The 23,700-nt window shown below is 34.5% G+C and overlaps 1 protein-coding gene across 1 annotated transcript; it reads left to right on the top strand.

The window, feature by feature from the left end:
• LOC100260302 (receptor-like protein EIX2) lies at positions 1-20,892 on the top strand. Its single transcript, XM_010656877.2, has 5 exons — positions 1-67; positions 178-375; positions 717-825; positions 17,128-18,197; positions 18,836-20,892. Exons 1-5 carry the CDS (start codon positions 1-3, stop codon positions 20,890-20,892), a joined length of 3,501 nt encoding a protein of 1,166 aa, XP_010655179.2.
• The last annotated feature ends 2,808 nt before the right edge of the window (positions 20,893-23,700 follow it).

The following is a 23,700-nucleotide window of genomic DNA, read 5'->3' as shown; positions in this document are numbered from 1 at the left end:
ATGGTGTCGCAGCCATGGCAGAGGAGATTGAGAGAGGATGCAGCAGCTAGAACAATGACAGCGGCAGGTTTAGAATCCTTTCAATGCACCAAATTTAGAGTCAGACTTGATAGCCTTTCAAAGACGCGGAGGCATAGAATATTCTTGATTAAAATATGTGAGATCATAAGCACCAAGGAAATCAACGACCCCACCACAGCTACTGCCACTCTCCGCCACCACAGCTACTGCCACTCTCCGCCAGCACAGCTACTGCCACTCTCCGCCTCTTCTTCCACGACTGCATGGTCGAAGGCTACGATGCCTCAGTCCTCATCTCCTCCAACTCCTTCAACACCGCCCAGCATGACGCCGGCATCAACCTCTCCCTCCCAGGCACGAGTTTTGCCTCTCCAATCATCAGTCATCAGTCATGACTTTGTAGGAGGGATGAGGTGGACCAAACAAGGCCTTCGGATGGGCCCAAATCCAACCACATCCAAGGTCCAAATTCCTATCCCCTAAAGTAAAATTTAAATTATTATTATTATTTACATTCTGTAGAAGTTTCTTCTTTAAACCAAGCCCATATATTTTGGACCTGGTGCCTCCCCCAATCCTTGGCTGCCCAACAACTAAAACTCAAACCCAAGCCCACCAAAGAAAATTTTAAAACACGTCATGCCTTTGCCAGCTGTTCCCCTCTCAATACCATTTAAAAATCCTCCATTCTGTAGCTTTCTCAACTGTTGCAGTCGAACCTGTCTTCTCCTTGGTGTACGAACACGACACGTCCATACCTACAGGCGACAGAGACTACACCTCCTTTCCCACGCCCTTGTGCTGGTGCGTGAGCCACCCACCACATTACCCTCAACCTCCATCCCGATCACCATGTTAGCTGCTACATCTCCATGGCATTACATTAGGCAAAAACAAGGCGGCACTTTCCACCACAACTAAAAGAAGAAGCTGAAACTATACCTATTACAACTTGCAGCGTACCATACAACAAGAAGAACAAAAAATGCACTGTATTTATTTGGGATACCATTACTCTGATTTTCTCCTCCCAAAATAATTTTCTCATCTATGAAACAATAATATTAGATTTTTGGAACAACGAAAACCCTTCCATTTGTCTTCATTTGTACTAATCTATTCAAGTTTGAGGAAAACAACATTACTTGAGAAAGAGATTTACCTGTAACTATGATGCTCTATAGTAGATTTTGACAATGGTAACCTCCAATGCATGGAAGTTAGACATGGCCATTCCAACAGATTAGGCCATTTTAGTGGTGGACTTTGCAAGAGGAATGGATTTTGGCAATTGATGTGGAGTCAAATGACTTTGCAAGGGGAATGGATTAGGGCATTTTAGTTTCTTTAGTTCTGAAATTGTGGAGGGAATGTCTGGCGGGTGAGTGTAGAAAGGGAAAAGCATTTAATTAATATATATTTAGAACATATATATCTATATATATATACTATTATTTAATGTCACCTAATATAAGCGCCATCAAATATCACAACTATGACACTGCTATAAAGTGTCATGGAATAACCAGTTATTCTTATAAGTGCCACAGCAAGCAATGATACTTTAAATAAGCGCCATGAAATAAAAAAAATAATATAAAAAATGACCCTTTTGAAAAAACGCCATTGTATATCCAAATATAATGATACTTTATGAAAGCGCCAAGGATTAAAGCGTCATAATTTTCTATTTTTGTAGTAGTGCAAAAATCTTTACTAGCTTTCCAATCAATCAAGTATCATAGAAACTGAGATGTTCTTTGTTAATATGATATCTTGAAGTAGACTGAGTCAAACAGCAAACGTTTACAGAAAAACTCCTATTAGAAATTTTTTCCCCAGGTAGTAGGGTAAATCTAACTCCAAAAAAGTATTACGATTGAGAAAAACCTAATCAAAGTAGGTTCTAACAAAAGCCCAATATCACAAAATATGGACTGTTTTAGTTTTTATGCATTTGGTATTTTCATATTTCATATTTCTCCTCGGAAAATAAATTTGAATTTATAAAAAGAAGGAAAAGAGAAGAAAAAGTAACTCTTACTTAACCTAAGTTTTGTCTTATTCTGTTTCCATGACAAGTACCAACTAAAGCTCCAAATGGGATATCAATTACAGTAGAATTCTCAAAACAAATACTTCAAAATGTTTTTTCACTAATTAAAGAACATCAAATGAAACATTTTGTCTAATAACCACAAGAACAACACAAAATCCCACTAACAACACAATATGAAGCACACAACCTATGCAGGAAGCTTTCCTTTAATACACATTTTTTAAATATTGATTAAAGTGGGCTAGTGCAATATTTTGCAGAAATGATCAACATGGATATTAAATTTTCAAGTAGCAACATGCTATACACTATTGCACAACTATGGTATGTACTCTAATGGACACATCCATTTACCTTACAAGAGGTGATTCGATGCGCTTGACCTTCTTTTCTTCTAAGTTTTTCAATTTGGCTCGATACAAAGCCTTCTTCCATGCTTGAGCATCCATTATTTGTTATTATTACAAAAAACAAAGCCCAGAGATGAAAACCTGAAACCAACAATAATTTGGCAACCAAATTTATGAACTCAATCATTGTGAACATAGAAAGAGTTGAATCAAAATCTATACTATATAGAAGTACAAAGAGTTTGTAAACTTTTTTCTTCCCAAAGTACCCCATTATATAACTTATTTCCCTTCATATGTCACATCTTTATTATTTAATTGTAACAGGTCATAATAAATTCATTGGGATTCATTAGCAATATGGTGGGTATCACTGATGTTTCCATGGTATAACCCACAAACCCTTCCCCATCCCTTTACCACTTGAGCCACGCCTCAAGGTCTCTCACATGCATTCAAATGTTCAAATGAGCAAATTGTAATTTACGACATGGACAAAGAAGTCAACACATGAGGTACTGCTTCACTGAAGGTACCCTACCTTAGGACATTATAAGTTTATAATTTAAAAAAAAAATCATAAATATATCTTCCCTTGCCCACTCACTTCTCAATCAGTCACTGATAGTTATAAACATACAAACTGTTTTCCAATTTCCAGATAATTTGGCACTTCGAATATGTTGACAGAAAATTTGTCAAACAAGTGAAATGGGCACCTTCAGGCGTATCTATGAATGATGACCAGAAGATATGCAAAAATTTTAATACAATTTCATAAACCCTTGAGGTACCCTTGAGTCCTTGACATGCTCTTTAGATTTCAAAAGCTCAAAAATCACATAGAAAACAACCACTGTTGGCGGCCTTAGGACGCCCTTTTTTATTTATTGTTGAGAGAGAGAGAGAAAGAAGAAAAACCTTAATTCTCATTCATGTAATCTCTACTTACAATTGAGAAATATATATATATATATACAAGGCTAGGAGTCCTAACTACCATACATGTGACCTATATTAACAAGGAAAGATTATATACTATAAATACATTATATTCAACACTCCCCCTCAAGCTGGAGCATATACGTCATATGCACCAAGCTTGTTACAAATATATTTAATCCTAGGACCTCTAAGAGATTTAGTGAAGATGTTTGCTAGTTGATCATTTGAATTAACAAAACTTGTAGCAACACATCCTGATGCGATCTTCTCTCTAATGAAATGACAGTCAACTTCAATATGCTTGGTCCTTTCATGAAAGACTGGATTGGATGCAATATGTAATGCGGCCTGGTTATCACAGATGAGTTTCATCTGTTCATCCTTTCCAAATCTCAACTCTCGAAGAAGATGTCTCAACCATATGAGTTCACATGTTGCCAAAGCCATAGCTCGATACTCGGCTTCAGCGCTAGATCTGGCCACTACATCTTGTTTCTTACTCTTCCAAGATATTAGATTACCTCCAATAAAAACACAGTACCCTGAAGTGGAACGTCTATCTGTGGGTGAGCCAGCCCAATCTGCATCTGTATAACCAACAACCTGAGTATGACCTCTGTTCTCGTACAACACACCTTGGCCTGGTGTACTTTTGATATATCGAAGAATGCGGATTACGACATCCCAATGGCTATCACATGGTAATTGTAGGAATTGACTAACAACACTCACAAGAAAAGAAATGTCTGGACGAGTAATGGTGAGATAGTTCAATTTACCTACGAGCTGTCAATATCTCCCAGGGTCTCCTAAAGGCTCCCCCTGTCCTGGTATAAGTTTGACATTCAGATCCATAGGTGTGTCTACCGGTTTACAGTCTAACATACCGGTTTCTTCCAGGATGTCTAAAGCATACTTCTTCTGGGAAAGGACCACACCAGAACTGGATTGAGCTATCTCAATTCCCAAGAAATACTTGAGTTTCCCCAAGTCTTTGGTCTGAAAGTGGGTAAAAAGATGTTGCTTTAGTTTCTGAATATCATCCTGATCACTGCCTGTAATGACGATGTCGTCCACATAAACAACTAGATAAATACACTACCCCAAGGAGTTATGATGATAGAAAACTGAATGGTCTGCTGTACTACGAAGCATGCCAAACTCTTGAACAACAGAACTAAAACGGCCAAACCATGCTCGAGGAGATTGTTTCAAGCCATATAGAGAACGGCGTAACCTGTACACTAAACCAGACTCCCCCTGAGCAACAAAACCAGGAGGTTGCTCCATGTAAACTTCCTCGGCAAGATCACCATGAAGGAAAGCATTTTTAATATCCAACTGATAAAGAGGCCAAGAACACATAGCAGCCATGGAGAAAAGCAAGCGGACAGAAGCAATCTTGGCAACAGGGGAGAATGAGTCACCATAATCAGAACCATAAACCTGAGTATAGCCTTTAGCAACTAAGCGGGCCTTAAGGCGATCAACCTGACCATTAGGACCAACCTTAACTGCATAGACCCAACGACAACCAACTGTAGATTTACCAGAGGGTAAAACAACAAGATCCCAAGTGCCATTAGAGTGCAGAGCTGCCATTTCATCCACCATTGCCTGTCGCCAGCCTAGATGGGAAAAAGCTTCATGGGTGCTCTTTGGAAGAGAAACAGAGGATATAGCAGAAACAAAAGCAGAATAGGGTGAAGATAATCGATGATAACTCAAAAAATTGTAAATAGGATGAGGATTACGAGTAGAGCGAATACCTTTCCGAACAGCAATGGGTAAGTCATTAGGAGAAGGCAGAGTCGGGGCAGGTGAAGTCGAAGGGATAGGAAGTGAGTCAGCAGGTGCCTCAGCAAAAGGGAGAGGAGCAACGACACGAGGGCGATGATGATAAACCTGAAGTGGTCGAGGAGGCATAGCATCAGGTGGGGAGACAATGGGAATGGGCAAGACTTCAGAAACAGGAAGAGACTCAGAAGTGGTGGAAAAGAATGGTGAGTCCTCAAAGAAGGTGACATCAGCGGAGATAAAGTATCGATGAGTCTCAAGGGAATAACAACGATAACCCTTCTGAAGTCTGGAGTATCCCAAAAAGAGGCACTTCATGGCTTTGACGGAAAGCTTGTCTTGTCCAGGAGTGAGAATATGAACAAAGCAAGTACAACCAAAGACATGAGGAGGAAGGAAATAAAGTGGTTGGTCAGGGAAGAGAAGGGAGTGAGGAATCTGATCGTGTAAGACAGAGGAGGGCATACGATTAATCAAATAACAAGCGGTAAGAACAGCGTCCCCCCAAAAACGAAAAGGAACATTACTATGGAGGAGGATAGTACGAGTTGTCTCAACAAGATGTCGATTCTTGCGTTCAGCTACCCCATTTTGTTGAGGAGTATGAGCACAAGAAGACTGATGAAGAATCCCATGATGAGACATAAACGAAGTAAATGGGGCTGAAAAATATTCCCTGGCATTGTCACTGCGTAACACACGAATAGAAATATTGAACTGGGTTTGGATTTCAGTATAAAATTTCTGGAAAATAGAGAATAACTCAGCTCGATTTTTCATTAAAAATAACCAAGTACATCGAGAATAGTCATCAATGAAAGTGACAAAATACTGAAATCCTAAAGTAGACGCAGTCCGATAAGGACCCCAAACATCAGTGTGGACAAGCTCAAAATGAGACTTTGCCCGATTATTCAAACGCTTTGGGAACGAGACACGAGTATGTTTCCCAAGCTGACATGACTCACACGGAAGCGACAACAAAGTGGAAAAACAAGGGACCATCTTCTGGAACTTGGAGAGACTAGGGTGGCCCAGATGATTGTGAATGAGGAGAGGAGCATCAGTGGAAATGCAAACTGCAGGAGATGAATCCGAGGTGAGGTAATAGAGGCCTTGAGACTCACGTCATATGCCAATCGTCTTCCCTGTACTCCGGTCCTGCAAAGTCACAAATTTATCAGAAAAGGTAATAGAGCAATTAAGAGTACGAGTGATTTTGCTGATGGAAATAAGATTAAAAGGACATTCAGGAGTATAAAGGACAGAAGTGAGAGGTAGAGAAGGCAGAGGAAGGGTCAAACCAATACCTTTAGCCACAGTTTGAGAACCATTAGCTAAGGTAACAGTAGGTAAAGCAGAGGTAGTAGTAATAGATGAGAAAAGATCCTTATTACCAGATAGGTGATCAGAAGCTCCAGAATCTAGAATCCAGGGTCCAAGAGAAGATGTGTGGGTAAGGCAGGTAGAGGCATTACCAGGCTGGGCAACAGAGGCAACAGAAGCCTGAGATGCGGAAGAGCTCGGAGGCTGAGGCAGCGGAGAATCAGAGGACTGGGCCACATGGGCAGTGCGAGGAGGCCGTCCATGTAACTGATAGCAACGATCGCGAGTGTGGCCAAGTTTATTGCAATAGGTGCAATGAGGACGTTGACCTCTACCTCGGGTACCACTACGGCCTCCTCGAGAGCTAGTTTGAGAAACTAATATAGAAGAATCTGAAGTGCTATCAAATGACAAAGTCTGAGTGGAGGAGATACAGAGGAGGCGAGCAAACACATCATCCAAGGACAGAACTGATGAACTACCAAGAATCTGATCGCGGATAGGCTCAAAATCCGGACGGAGACCAATAAGAATAAAAACCATGAAGAACTTGTCAAGCTGTGTTTGTTGAGCCCCAACATCAGGAGTAAGAGGCATCACAGTCAAGAACTCCTCCTTAAGAGAGGCAATTTGGCCAATATAAGTAGATAGATCCAAGTCCTGTTGGCTGATATGGACAATAACAGAAGCCACCTTATAAAGACGCTGGATATCATTCGTGTATAATCCTTTGGCCTGAGTCCAAAATTTAAAACAAGTTTTGTAGGCCCGAAGATGAAGAAGAATCTTGGGATCAACCGATTGCCATAATACACTACATAACTGTGCATCTATCTTCCTCCACTGTACCCGGTCAACCTCAGGGATATCTGCCTCCTGTGTAATCAAGTGATCCTCATATCCTTGACCCATAAACCAAAGTTCAACAGAGGCAGACGAGGAAAGATAATTTTCACTGCCAACCAATTTCTCCGAAGTAATCATAGGAGATCCAGATATGACAGAGGAAAAAATGGAAGTTTTAGTAGCCATATCCACTTATCTGGAGAATGAAGTATGTTTGGATCGAAGAGAGCCCTAATACGGCTTCAGATTGCGGCATGACACCACCGAAAAAGGGAGACGGCCTCAGATCGCGGCGTGGTACCACCAGAAAGGTAGAAGAACACTTCCCAAGGCACGTGCAGGGATTGGAATGGAGAAAAAGTAGTCGGAGCTTTGCCGGAAAGACTGTTTGGAGGGCCGACGGAGACAAAAATCCCCAAAAGAGGTACGTGCAGGGCTCGGATGGGAGAACCAGGGAGGTAGGGAGGCTGGTCGGCGTCAGGCAAAGCTGGAGGAGGAGGCACGTCGCCGGAAAAGGCTTCACGCGCCGGCGCATGAGATGCAGTCGCCGGCCGGAAAATTGCGCGTGGCCAGCGCGTGGATGATCTTTTGGTGCCGGTGCCTTCACAAAAGTTGGAGATCTCCTCCAGGCACTCCTTCTGGTATGGTCGGTGTCGGAAAAATATGTCGCCGGAAAAGTTCACCGGAAAAGTTCGTCGGCGGTGAGTGGTTTCTGACGATGATCCGACTAACCGGAAAGTATTGGGAGATGGGGAAGGTGACCGGAATGAAACACGGTCACCGGAAGGTTTCCCGGAGTTGATGACACAAGAAACAGGAAAGAATTAGGTTTTCTTCCTTGGCTCTGATACCATGTTGAGAGAGAGAGAGAAAGAAGAAAAACCTTAATTCTCATTCATGTAATCTCTACTTACAATTGAGAAATATATATATATATATACAAGGCTAGGAGTCCTAACTACCATACATGTGACCTATATTAACAAGGAAAGATTATATACTATAAATACATTATATTCAACATTTATATATAGAATTTATGTGCTTTTACCTATCACACAAAAAAAAAAAACACCATTGAACTTGTCCTAAGCATTTATGTTTTGCGGTTCTAATAATGATTGTGAAAGGAGCTTGGCTCTCTCTTTCATATAATGATTTGAATGCTATAGAAATATTTGGAGTTTAACGTTGAGGGGAATGCCTTTAAATGGCATGTAATTAGTTTAACATGTGATTGGCTTGTAATTAGTTTTTTGTATAGATTTCCTTGTATAGTGGAGGAGTTTTTATCACATTTTGATCAGATTCTTGTATTTTGTGGGGAGGATCCCTCATCCTTCTCTTGCTCTCTTTATCAATAAACACTATTTTATCGTTTCTGATAAAATATATATATATATATATATATATATATATATATATATATATATATATTGGGAGTTTTGTTTCTAATTGAAGTGAAAATTTTATTCAGGTTGAGACTATTTTCCATAAACAAGGTTCCGAGTCTAAAGCTACTGAGTAATTTGATAAATATAATTAGATGCCATGAATCTAAGGGAAAAACTTTTCAAGAGGTATCCTGAGCTATCGTGATCCACAAGTGAATATACTCTCTCTTAAGGTTCCAAATTTGCTCAAACCAGTATTTTGTGTAAGCATCTGCTAAATGTTCTCTAAGAGTTGTAAAAGTCATTCTTTTATTTTGCAGTGGACATTTTTCTAATGCAAAGATGTATCCCATCTAAAAATCTGTCAATTCACTTTTTGGTCGTTCTAGGTCTGAAGTTTGTGTTCTCTGATTATTCCCTGCAGTGAACTTCTTGCAGTACACTATGGTCATCTTTGTTTGCTTAGTTATCTGTGTCCTTGAAACTGAATACAGCAGGGGTCCTTAACGCACCAACCCAATTTTGTTATGAGATTAATGGTCTAAATCATCATAAATGCTTTCATTGATCATTGACACAGATATAACTTTCACTACATATCAAACATTAGAGAAACATTCGGGGGGACTAGAAGGCAGATAATGAATCTATGGTAGCATTTGTGGGGAAGGCCCATCTGCGTATGACCATCTGAGTGCTGTTTCTAGGCTATATATGCATTTTTCTCCCTACTAGAGCACACTATTCCTTGAGATATTTCTCTTTTGTGATCATGATTTTAATTATTCCATGCATTAAGATTAATAATTATGATAAGATTCTAAAATTGATACTAATTTGAATTACATCTTTGTAGGCCCAGGGGTTATGTGAGGCTACAGTTCTGAACTTAAATCCCAAAGATTAAGTTAACATCTAATTGAATTCTAATAGCTATATTTTGAAACGACCAATGAGGTCCTCTCATTTTTCGACAAAACCTATACTTATGTTTGAATTGAAATGCTCTAGACATGATAGTTTATATAGATGGTCTTCAACTTAACTGATATGTACTTATTGCACCAAGTAGAAAAGCCTTGTCAACAGGAGTCCCTTCCAAGGGATGATGACTAATAAAAATCTTTGGGCATTTCCTGATTCAGCAAATTCAAGAATGAATATAAGGTTTTCAATGTAATTTTTCCTCTTCATAGCTATTTTTTATTGTCAAGTTGCTTTCAAAACATACATTTCTAATTTGTTCAGGTTCTGACAAATGATCATACAGATCTTTCCTGCTAATTAAAATGACAAACTATAACGAAATGGTCTCCCAGAATCTTCAATTCTACAAGGGGAGTATTGCTCAGGACAGATAAATCCGCTTGAAAAAATCAAAGACAAATCAAAATTAATGGGCCAGGTAGCAGAACCTATAAAGAAAACCACTATAGAAATCATTGCAGTGGGCATCAAAAAATTTTAAAACCTAGTCAACGCTGTGCAAGTTTTATCACTAGCTTACTCTAGTCTTGCCAACTTCTTTCCCATGATGCAAAATAAGAGGCAAATTGAGTCCTAATGACAATGAGGTGTTCTTACTGAAATTTAAAATTGGAAGATATTTTAACTATTAAATCAATTTTGACATGGTAGCTCAGTAAGTACCTTTCTTAATTCCCACAGAGCTTCCTGTTAATTGTGTTTTCATTCTTTTTAAAGGCAGATGGAGTGATGGGGTTCCTTGTACTTGCATTTTTGTACCTTTCTACCACTTTCCAATGAACAAACCCATCTTCATTGGCCCATTTTCTTTAAATCAGTTCATCAGATCCATTTCCTACCTATCCCTTGGTTGACTCCAGTGTTGTCAAAAGTAAAAGGTAAGGTCAAGGCGATAAGACTCTTTTTAGCCTACGCAAAAGGCGAGAAATAAGGCAATAGCTTGACTAAAATAAGGCGATAGCCTAACTAAAATAAGAAGATAAAAATTATAAATATATTTACCTATTTGATACTTAACCAATATAGACATTGTCTTCAACAATCAACATTATTAATTTTTTATCCCTCATGATGTAATATAAAATTAACAAAATAGTAATAATTATTCAAAGCGTTAAATATTATACCTCACATCATAAGAAACATCATATTGTTGAAAGATATTCATCTTGTTTGAATGCATATTCGAATTTTGTAGACATCTAAAAAGCAAAATAAGAGAATGAACATCCTTGAATGAAATTATAATCTAAGCATGTTTAATTTTAACCCATGGTCAAAGGCTACCACCTCTATGCCTTACGCCTTATCCCAAGGTGATTTTCTCGGCATTGCCTCTTTGAAGCCGCCTTGCCTAGGTCTTCAAGAAGTGACTATTATTTGCCCCGCCTGGCCTGATGGCCTAGGCGACCCAAGTGATCACCTTTGATAACATTGGCTGAGTCAACTGCTAAGTGGCATTCAACTTGCCTGTGCTTGTTGATCTAGAGAAATATAGTGGAAATTGTGTAAATTACACCATCCTAATTCAAAACTACACCCCCTCTAGGTGTACACATTCTATTGACTATTGAGAGACCTTTTTAAGTATGACAGAACATTTTAAGGATTGTATTAGTAGAAAAGACATAACCATCCAAAATGTTATGGCCGAATGTGATTTCAATATGTGTTTCATGTTGGCATGAGCCAAATGTGAAGGTGTTGCTCATGATGCATACATCTTTTTAGAGGCATTAAGAAGGTTAGAATTGAGTTTTCTTCATCCACCTAAAGGTTTGCAAATGAAAATATCAAAATTGCTTTTATGATTAAATTTATATAATTTTTTGTTTTTATTTTATAGGTAAATATTATTTAGTCGATATTGGCCATCCTCAAATGAGTGGATATTTAGGCCCTTACAAGGCAAGCGTTACCATCTTCTAGATTTTTAACGAGAGTAGTTTACCTAGGAGTGACAAGAAAATATTTAATCATAGACATTCATCTTTGAGAAGTACAATTGAGAGAATATTTGTTGTTTTGAAGAATAAATGGAGAATGCTACAACAAATAAAGATTGTTATTACTCCAATTACTCTTAACTTCATAAAGTTAACGCTAGAATGGATATGGAATTTAAACTTTATGATGACGATCAAGGGTTGCTAACACCTAATGAAGAAGTGAGTAAAGTGGATTCACTTGTTGAGGAAGATGGCTCATACATGCAAGAGGGATGGAAGAAGTACGTGATCGAATTGCAAATCCTCTTATATCTAATTGATGTTTTATTATGACACTAATGAGTAAAAATATACTCTTTTTTTCCCTTTTTTCTATGAAAACATTTGTTTGTTTATTTACTTTTAATTAGTAAAGTTTGTTTTTAAGAAACTAAACCAATATGTAATCATATATACTTTGTTCTACTTTGAAAAATTATCTCTAATTCAATGTTTCCTTTTTTTATATAGGTATTTATTCAATGTTTCTTTATTGATTTAGATCTTTTTGTAAGCAATTTTCAAAATTTTATTATAGTGATAAAAAATTATTATTTTAGCTAACATATAATCAAATAATTTGTTTTATTTTGAAAAAATATTATATCATTATTGATGTTTGTTTATTAATCCAAATCTTCCTTTAAATATTTTTCAAAATTTTCTTGTAATCATAAAATCATTATTTTTTTTTTTTTAACAATATAGATGTTTTTCTAGTAATCATAAAATCATTTTTTATTTTTTTTAACAATATAGATATTTGTATATTCTTTTACCATAGATGCTTATATATTCTTTTGCTACGAAAAAAAATTGATTTATTATAATATTACCTTTTTATAATTAAATTTTATGTCATTTTTTATCATTTATTAATATTAAAACCTCTTTTGTAATTATGTGACATATCATCAAAAACACTATTAGAATCACTTTTCCCTTGTTCACATAAATGTGTTTTTCATATAACCATCACAGAAGAAAACACTTCCACTAAAGCAGTCAAAACACTACCAAATGTACTCTAAATCAACTGCTTTGATAAGTGACCCAGGAGTTTCATTTAAATGACGAAGGTTAGCAGTTTGAAAATGGCATTCTCAATTATTTGTTGCAACATTTCCTATTGATCATTTCAGCAAGAAAATGAATAACTTAATACAGCATTTTGATCAAAATAAATCACTGTCAACAATAATGCCTGTCTAAAGCAAGGAAAAACCCAAAAGATAAAAAGAGTGGTCACAGATAATCAAATCCCTCAAACAAAATTCACCAAAAAGTCTAATCCTTCACAACCCTAGTCCAAATGGGTAAATTTCAAAAATTCAATAATGAAGCTCTAAATTATCAACCCCAAGATTATAACACACAACAGCATTAAACTCAATTTAAGAACAATCACAGGTCCAATTAAAAGCACAAAAAATCTGCTTCCTAACCAATAAAAAACATGAAAATAAAGGAAAACCCAATTTCTCATAAACGAAAAATACCACAGAACTCAAAATTCAAATTTCCCTTCTCTTTTCCTCAGCAGTTAAAGAGAGGGCAAGAGTTTCAAGTACCCAAAACCTTCAAAACACCGAAACCAGTCGATCTTTCCCCTAATTCAATCAACCAGATCGAACAAAATCACACGCATATGACCTAAGAAATCCACAATATTCAATCCAAGCACTTATATACCGAAATTGGAGCTGTCGAGAAGAAAAATGAAACCCTAATCTTAGAATCAGTGGAGAAGATGGGGTTTCAGCTTTGATCTTTTTCCCTACTGATGAAGTTCCGAAATTCAGAGAGAGAAAATGTGGAGAGAGGGAGTGTGAGAAATAGCTGAGAATTCCACAGAGAAGAAGAGCAGAGAGATGGTTTATGAGCACGCCCTTCCTATGTGGGGAGTCATATCACTCATCACCACTTCACCCTCTACATCAACATGCATGTCATTGGAGATATGAACATAGTTTTTACCTAAAAGTAACAATGTTAATAACTAAAAGTATCACCGTAAATAGAAGGATGTACTAGTTTATTTATCATTCATCACTATTTCAGCTTATATCAGATATGTCACTAAAGATAGTAACATTATTTTTACCTAAAAATAACAATGTTAGTAACTAAAAGTACCATTGTAGTTAGCAAGATGTACTAACTTATTAAGTTTTTAATTGTCTTTGCTATGACTTTGACAAAGATTGTTAAATAATATGCAAAAAAAAAAAAGCATAATGTACTTTTTAAAGACATTATCTATTAAAATAAAAACAATTTTAATGGTTTAAATTTTTAATTAAACAAAAATGTATTTTTTTTATTACATATTTAATAAAAAAAAACATCAGTTTTTCTTTTTCTTTTTCTTTTCTAAATGTAATATGACAAGAATTGTGAATTTATATTAAAAAATTTAATGCAAACACTTTTAAATGCCCTAAATTCCTAATTAGTATAAATCTCATTCTGTAAAGAATATTATATAGAATATCTCCTAAGTTGATATGTTATTATAATATTAGATTTCATTATAAAATAAGGAAAGTTATTAGAAATATCTATATAAATATTCCAGGTTATGAGAGGAAAAAGTTATTAGATGGAAATAGATTTGTAAAGACTATACAAGGTGGATAGAGAAGTGAGAAAGAATGGGAGATACCCAGTGGAGCGAAAGGTCTTGTGGTTTAAAGCGTAGATACAAAGAGTGAGGAAACATGCATAATATGTTTCGAAAACCCAACAGTTGTATCTTGTTTTTGTTGTCTGTAATTTTCTCCATGGTACAATGGAATGATTCTCTCTGATTCATGGATGTAGGCATGGTTAGTTGAACCATATTAAAACCTTATGTACCTTTGTGTGGATTGTTTTTATCTTTGTGTTTTTTAATTAACATTGTTTGTATTAAAACTTTTGCTAGCACAACAAGCTGGTATCAAAGCTCGAGTTTGATATTTAGAAGAATAAAAGAGAATAGAAAACACAAGATGATGATAAAATGAATTTTAGTCAACATTATCTTTTAGGTGGACAACATTTTTTTACTTGCTCGATGTAATTATAAGATTTTCGTTTGTGAAAAATGAGATGGTTGTTGACTTATGTTAATTGCTTTATATATCAACTTACATGTTGGGATTCCAAATTTCTTATGTTCATAAAAAAATTATCTCTTTTTTTTCTTTTTTCTTTTTCCTTTCTCTCTGGGTCATTGACAAGGGTATAAGAGAAATTAAATGAGCTAAAATTAAAGTTAAAACCAAAATAGCTACTTTAATACTTTTAGCTTTGGAGCCAATGAATAGCTAGTCAAGAAAACATAAATAATATGAAACAAAATACTATATATAGAGTATCATACTTAGATTGATTCTAGTTCATGAATTATATTATGAAATCAGCTTTAACTTTACCTTAACATATGCCCACTTTTGTTTTAATTTTTTTTAATCCTTTGAGGACATATTTCTTGTGCTTCAATCTTCTAATGTTCAATAATAATTATTGATACTATTTTAATGAAACCAGGTATCAATGTCAACATTAGCAAATTATGTTAGATTATCTTTTTAAATATATACATAGATTTTCTATTGCAAAGGAATTCACTAATTAAATTCTTTTGAAACATTCCTTGAGTCTATGTTTAGTTCTTAAAAAGTATTAAGGAAAGAGAAAAAAAATGTTAAATAAATGATTTTCTCATATTCGGTATCACTATGGAAAATATAATTAAACTTAATTAAAAAACTTATGCATTTTAAAATTATTTAATTTTTATATAATCAAAGAAAAATAAGATAAATGAATTTGAAGAAATATATAGCTCTTATTTGGTTTTCAAAAAATATTAAGGAAAGAAAATAAAATATTAAGAAAAATAATTTTCTCATGTTTGGTTTTACTATCGAAAATAAGAAAAAAAAGTTAAATATAATTAAAATTAATAAGAAACTTTTATATATATAATTAAATCATTTAATCTTTATAAAGAAGAGTTAAATAAGTAAAATGATTTTGAAGTAAGATATAAAAATAATTTATTAACTTGAAATTTATTTTTTATTTTCCTTCACTTTTTCGTTTCTTCTATTTTTCCTTTTTTTTTTTTTTCTATTACATTTTCTGTCAAACTTTTTAGGAACCAAACATAACCATAAAAATAATTTATAAACTTTAAATTCTTTTTTTTTTTTTTTAATTCTTTCCTTCCGTTTTAATTTCTTTTCTTTTTTTTTTTCCTTCACATTTTCTCTCATTTTTTTTTTTGGGACCAAACATAGCATAAAAGTATACTATGAAGATATATAGTGAAATTAAAAATAGAACTTGAAATAATGTTCAAGAATAACACAAGTCCTCGTGGAAATAACGTATGGGGCATGGAAAATTTTAAAGGGTGTGATCATGGAAAATTTTCTTATGTCCATAAATTTTCTACCTTCCCGTATGGGGCACGTAGGAAAACTCTACTGGATCTAGTCCTCAGTCAAGCAACTTGATCTTCTTGGTGGGGACGACAATTCATTAATTGGATAGCAACTAAATCCTCTTCCACACAAAATTGGTGTAATGATAGCTAGAGAGGTATAGCAGGCCAACAACTAAGACGTATTACTGCACTTAATTTACGGCTAACATTCTACTAGATCTAGTCCTAGATGAATTACTTATCGAACTATTTTAGTGCTAAAATATAATTATTCAAGTGGAGCTCTTGGCGAGTTATGTTTAGTACAAATACTTAATATGTAATAAAGTTGTATATATATATATATATATATATATATATATGAAAGAAAAGCTCAACACAAATTTACGAAATTTTGTAATTTATTAAATGGTTTGATATATATATATATATATACACTTAATTTTTTCTAATTTTATTATTATTATTATTATTATTATTATTATTATTATTATTATTACTTGCTCCGAGAATTTCTTTACCTTCTTTTTGTCAGGCAAATTTATTCAGTCACTAGAAATTTTTTCTATACCCCTCAATGTTTTAGTTCAGCTGAAATTGATGTTTAAGTCAAGAAAAGCATCTCGAGTCATTTTCCGTTGAGTAAGAGTTAAGGAGTTTTGACAAATAATATGAAACAAAGACTAAGAAAATTAAGGGATAGCTGGAGCCCCTTTTATTAATGCTCACATGGTTGGATCTTTCAGTTATCTTCTTTGTATCGCTTCTTTAACCGGGTAAGTTGTACTTCTGGATTATACTTCTGTCTAATGCTCTACAGTGCTTCTATTTATTACTGCCTTTTTGTAAGCTTATTACATTGAGAATCATTGTTAAATCTGTTATTTAAATGTGTCAGAAGATTTAATATTTTACTTCATATGAAGAAAACAGTACTTATGTATGAGAATTAGTTTTTTTTTTAATCTGTTTGCAGCTTCAGAATTGAATATCAAATGGAGAGAGTTTTGGTTCTTGGTTTCATTTTGGCCACCCTTTGTCTAATAACCACAGAATTTGCTTGTAATGGCGATGTCCATTCGGGAAATTGCTTAGAATCCGATCGAGAAGCTCTTGTTGACTTCAAAAATGGTCTCAAATGCTCTAAGAATCGGTTTTTATCATGGAAAGGTAGCAACTGTTGTCACTGGGAGGGAATTAATTGCAAAAATAGCACAGGAGTTGTTATTTCAATAGATCTTCATAACTCTTATGATAGTTTTAGTGATTATCAGAATTGGAGTTCTATGAAATTGAGTGGAGAGATTAGACCTTCATTGAAGAAACTCAAGTTCTTGAGGTATTTAGATTTGAGTGGAAACTCATTTAATGACATCTCAATTCCTCAATTCTTTGGATCGTTAAAAAATTTACAATATCTAAACCTATCAAATTCTGGGTTTAGTGGTGCAATTCCTCCAAATTTGGGAAACCTCTCTAACTTGCAGTCTCTTGATCTTTCTTCCGAATTTTCTTACTTATGGTCTGATAATCTTGATTGGATGGCTGGTTTTGTTTCCTTGAAGAATCTTAACATGAACCATGCCAACCTTTCAATGGTGGGGCCTCATTGGGCTGGGGTGTTAACTAAGCTTCCAATTTTAACTGAGCTGCATCTTCTTGGGTGTAACCTCTCTGGTTCAATTTCATCCCTAGGTTCTTCCAATTTTAGTTCACTTGCTATTCTATCTATCAGTCAGAACGCCTTCAATTCGAAGTTTCCTGAATGGCTTGTGAATGTCAGCAGCCTTGTATCCATAGACATAAGCAACTGTGAGTTATGGGGGAGGGTTCCGCTGGATCTCAGTGAGCTACCTAATTTGCAGTACTTGGATCTCTCTGGTAATAAAAATCTGGAAGGCAGTTGCGCCCAGTTGTTGAAGGGAAGCTGGAGAAGGATAGAGGTGCTCATTTTGGCTTCAAATAACTTACATGGTAAATTCCCTCTCTTGCCTACAAAAATTTATATTAACTCATCATTTTGGTATCAGATGAATAATGTTGAGGGCACCATAAAAAGGAATTTGTTTATGTACATAAATTAACTGTCTATTGAAACATCTTTACTGCATATCCAAACAAAGGAAAAATCAGTTACTTTTTTTCCCTTTTGTTTCCTTAGTGCTTTATATCGGATTGTGAAGCTTAAGTCAATTTTGTTGCATTTAGCTTAGGATATTGGAGGTTGAACTCTCTGCTGACTTGTAGGGGTTGAAGGAGGTAGTGTCTATGGAGAAATTCTTTTTTATGTGGTGAATAATGAGTTTTTCTTTATTATATATTTAGCCTATTGATATTTTAGGGTTTTGTTTTCAGAGAATGCGATTGCAATTGAGCGGGTTTTTTTCAAGAGTTTTACCATTATGACCCTTCACATTCCTTTTGATTAGTGAATTCTTGAGTGTTGGTGCACTCAATGGACATAAGGATCACATTGATCCTCGAACCACGTTAAAAATCTTATTTTCTTTCTTTATTTTCTACTTATGTGTATGTGTAATTTGATTAATACTTTACAAGAAGTACAAATTTGTATCTTCTCTTTAATTCAGTTGTCTATGAATTTAGTTTCTTATTATTTAGTATCATTATTGTTACTATTAGCTAATTAAGCTATTGCTTAATGTGTTTATTAACTTATACAGGTACAATTCCAAGCTCTGTCGGAATTCTTTGCAACTTAAAATATTTGAACTTGGGGTCTAATAACTTGACAGGAGGTCTACCAACATTCCTTGAGGTGCCTGAAAATTGCAGTTCTGAAAGTCCTTTACCCAATCTCACCTATTTAAGTTTGTCAAGCAATCAGTTAACTGGAAAACTCCCGGAATGGTTGGGTGAGCTTGAAGAGCTTGTGGAACTCAGAATGGATGATAACAATCTTCAAGGTCGCATCCCTGCATCTTTAGGGACATTGCAACACTTGACCGAAATGTGGCTTGGAACCAACAGACTGAAAGGGACTCTTCCAGACAGTTTTGGACAGCTTTCTGAATTGGTTTACCTGGATGTTTCCTTCAACAATTTGATTGGAATTCTCTCTGAAGAAAAATTTTCCAAGCTAACTAAGCTGAAATATTTATTATTGTCCTCCAATTCTTTTACTTTGAATGTCAGTTCCCATTGGGTTCCTCCATTCCAAATCCACTTTCTTGAGATGGGTTCATGTCATTTAGGTCCTTCATTTCCACCTTGGCTCAAGTCACAAAAGGAAGTTGAGTATCTTGTTCTCTCAAATGCTAGCATTTCAAGTTCCATACCAAACTGGTTTTGGAATATTTCTTCTAACATAGGGTGGGTAAATCTGTCTCTCAATCATTTACAAGGTCAGTTACCAAATCCACTGAATCTTGGCCCCTTTGCGTCTATTGATTTCAGTTCCAACCTCTTTCAAGGACCCATTCCTCTTCCAAACCGTGGGGCTTACGTACTAGATCTATCTGACAATAAATTTTCTGGTCCTATCCCACAGCGCATAGGTGAATTCATGCCAGAACTGTGGTTCCTTTCTCTTTCAGATAATGAAATAAAAGGAACCATCCCTGCTTCTGTGGGACATATGTGGAATGTTGAGGTCATTGATCTTTCAAGGAATGGATTGGTAGGAAGCATCCCTTCGACCATAAATAATTGCTCTAACCTGAGGATTCTTGACCTTGGGAACAATGGTTTGTCTGGAATGATTCCAGTATCACTGGGTAAATTAAAGCAGCTTCGGTCTCTGCACCTAAACAAGAATAAGTTTTCTGGAGGGCTTCCTCCATCTTTCCAACATTTATCAAATCTGGAAACCCTTGATCTCAGTTACAACAAATTATCAGGTAGCATTCCATCATGGATGGGAGCTGCTTTCAGCCATCTTAGAATTCTTAACTTGAGGTCCAATGCATTTTCCGGGGAACTTCCGTCTGACATCTCCAATTTACGTTCACTGCATGTGCTTGATCTTGCAGAAAATCATTTGACTGGAACCATTCCCGCTATTTTGGGTGATCTTAAAGCCATGGCTGAAGAGCAAAACAAAAATCAGTATCTATTGTATGGGATGTTAGTCCACTACTATGAAGAAAGCTTGTTTGTGAATGCAAAAGGGCAAGTTCTAGAATATACCAAGACTCTTTCTCTGGTTGTCAGCATAGACCTCTCCCACAATAATTTAAGTGGAGACTTTCCAAAGGAAATAACGAACTTGTTTGGTTTAGTGGTTTTGAACTTGTCGAAAAACCACATTAGCGGGCAGATTCCACGAAGCATTTGGAGGTTGCATCAATTGTTATCTTTTGATCTGTCAAGTAATAAGCTCTCTGGCACTATCCCTCTAAGTATGTCCTCATTAACATTTTTGAGTTATTTGAATTTATCGAATAATAATTTCTCTGGTCAGATCCCCTTCATGGGACAAATGACAACCTTTACAGCCACGGCCTTCGCTGGAAATCCAAATCTTTGTGGAGCTCCACTTGTTACTAAATGCCAAGATGAAGGTTCAGATAAAGGACAAAGTGATGTTGAGGATGAAACCGACAATAACTTTATTGATCAGTGGTTTTATATGAGTGTTGCGTTGGGATTTGCCCTAGGCAGTTCAGTTCCATTTTTTATTTTGTTAATGAGAAAATCTTGGTGGGATGCCTACTTTGATTTTGTGGACAAAATTGTCAAACTATATATTGTGGTTGAGAAGAAGAAGAGCAGCCAATGATAAACATTACCACCCAAGGGGGGTAAATTTCATTAGTAGAACTATGTATGCTTAATGTATTATTGCAAGCTTTGGAAATTAATTCCATCTCATTTGTGTAAGTTGTCTGTTATTGGGGAGAATATTTGATTTTCATTTTATTAGGTAATGACTTTTTGTGGGTTGATAACAATGTTGCATTAACTCAAATATATGCTTAAGTATTATTTATGAGAAATTGAAAACATGAAGCCTTTTTCGACATTATCTTTTAGGTGGACAACAAATTTTTACTTGGATATTTTTCTTGATGATAAGAAAAATCATTACCCTCGACGATAAGAAAAAATATCATTACTTTTGATGTAATTATAAGAATTTCATTTATGAAAAAAATGTGACGGTTGTTGAATTAGGTTAATTGCAACCTACATGTTGGGATTCCAAAATTCTTAGGTTCATTAAAAAATTTTGTATATATTTTTTTTCTCTATGGGTCATGTACTACAAGGGCATAGAAGAAATTAAATGAGTCATAGTAAATGGGTCATCTAAATATATATTATTTAGATGTATATTTAGATCTACACCAAGTAAAACCTACCATTTTATTTCAAATAAAATAGCCCACCTAAATCTCTCTTGAATATTGTATTCCTTTTTCCTTTTTCTTTCTTTCTTTTTAAACCTTTTGACCATTTGAAAATTTTATATCTCAAAAAACATTAGCAATGAAAATACGTTTATCTTTTAAAATAAGTTGTATTTGTGGCCTATCTTTTAATAATGTATTTAATAACTTTTTAACTGTATTCTATATCAATTTGTAATTTAGGCAAATTGTCCAAATTTGAACAACTTTAATAATATAAATAAATAATAAATCAAAATAAAAATGACTTATTTATAATTATGTTTTAGTGTAGAATTTTTTTTATGAAATTATTATTTAGTTTATTTTTATAAAATACAATAGCAAATTTGGACCTTTGAAGTAAAAACACGAAAATGGTTTGAGTTATAATATGCCAAATAATTAAAAAAATAAAAAATCAAATCAAATCATTCTATTTGTGACGTACTAAGTGTGTGGTAAAGGCATGTCGTTCAATTTGATTTTTGCAGTGTTGAGGCGTCTTGTGTTTAATAGATATTTATGGTACATATGGTCTTTTTTCATCTAAGTAGATCATGTAGTTGGTAAATACAATGAAAACTACTCAAGTCGTATGGTCTTCTTCACTATTATGGACTCTAATATATGATTTATACAAGTATGTAGAAAGGTATGAGATACTACATGGCTCTTGTGAGCAAATGTGACAGGCCTCACAACTCAGTTAGATAGCAACCAAATTCTTTTCCACTGGGTTAAAAATTAAAATGACTTTGACTGAGATGGTGTTAAGCATATATAGACTAAAAATGAGACTTTTCAACTCTATGGAATGGACTGAGTAACAATACCAACCAAATTAGATAGCAATAGAATTTTTAGTTTATAATACTAATGTTAATTTTCAAATTCCTCTAAGGAATTCATGGGTCATAAAGTAATTAAGTTCAACATATACAATTTTATGGAAATATTAAGTTTTTTATTTTAATACTATGTTTGATTCCATAAAAGTACTAAGGAAAAAAAACAATATTAAAAAAATATATTTTCTCATAATTTATGTTATTATTATAGATAATATAAAAGGAAATCAAATATAAATAAAATTAGTTAAAAATTTATTACTTTTAAAAATTATTTAATATTTATATTGAAGAGGTAAGATAAATAAAATGATTTAAAAAATTCGACATCTATTGAAATGATTTTATTATGTATATATATTTCTCTCTCCATTTTGGATCACAGGAAATGGAACATAAGGTTGAAGTCAAGCTAATACAAAATTTTCTCCATGAGATAGTAGGATAAGACAAAAATTATATTAATATGATCGAAGAAAAGGTAGTCACCGTGATAGGCACAACATGAAACTGAATGATAGACACGACATAAAGTTTGAATTGAGTCAAAGAATGTCTTCATATTTCTCTTGCATGTGATTCTGGTACGAGTCTTTTGATCACTTGAAGTGCCGACGTGATTGGATTGGATGATTTGTAACTATTTTTATTTCTATTATATAGTACTAAACCAGCATTAACTTACATGGTCTTTCTATTACAAATGATAAACTCATAATAGAAATTTTCAAATTTTAAGAAATTTAATTTTTTTTTAAATGGTATGCTAAAATTTGTTGATAAGAAAGCATGATTTGGATACTTAGTAGATATTATGAAGAGTTTGATGTCATTGGGAAGGTTTTTCCATGACCTAATTCATAGGGCCAATGACCTTATATCTATCTGTGTGGATTAAGTTTTTTCAATATATGGGATACATAGTAGAAAAGTCACACTCCAAGGAATAAGATGACATCATTCAAAGTTAAAAGTATGGAACCATGATAATAGATTTATCTAGTCCTCCTTTCAACAATTTTCCTTAGAAGAAAATTTTTTAAAACATAGTTGTTATGAGATTTTTACTTGATCTATAGATGCTTAAGTAAAGATCAAAATGAAAGGACAAAAAGGGTCACCATGGTATACACAGTTTGAACTTGGACTAGCTTCTATTCTTTTCAAACCAAGTCATTGGTGATATACATTATCATGTTAAATGATTAGCTTAACAAGGTATCAAAATCTTGACTTATGAGAACCCATACATAAGTTTTTGTTAGTGCATTAAGTTATGTAGTTTACTGTTGGTAATTTTTTTCTATTCATTCTGGTATAAGATCTTTTTAAATTGTAATTTAATGT

Source organism: Vitis vinifera, chromosome 9 (genome assembly GCF_030704535.1).
Source record: "Vitis vinifera cultivar Pinot Noir 40024 chromosome 9, ASM3070453v1".
In the NCBI taxonomy this organism is placed as follows: domain Eukaryota; kingdom Viridiplantae; phylum Streptophyta; class Magnoliopsida; order Vitales; family Vitaceae; genus Vitis; species Vitis vinifera.
The sequence above is the reverse complement of the archived record's forward strand: the minus strand, read 5'-3'. Positions and strand labels throughout refer to the sequence as shown.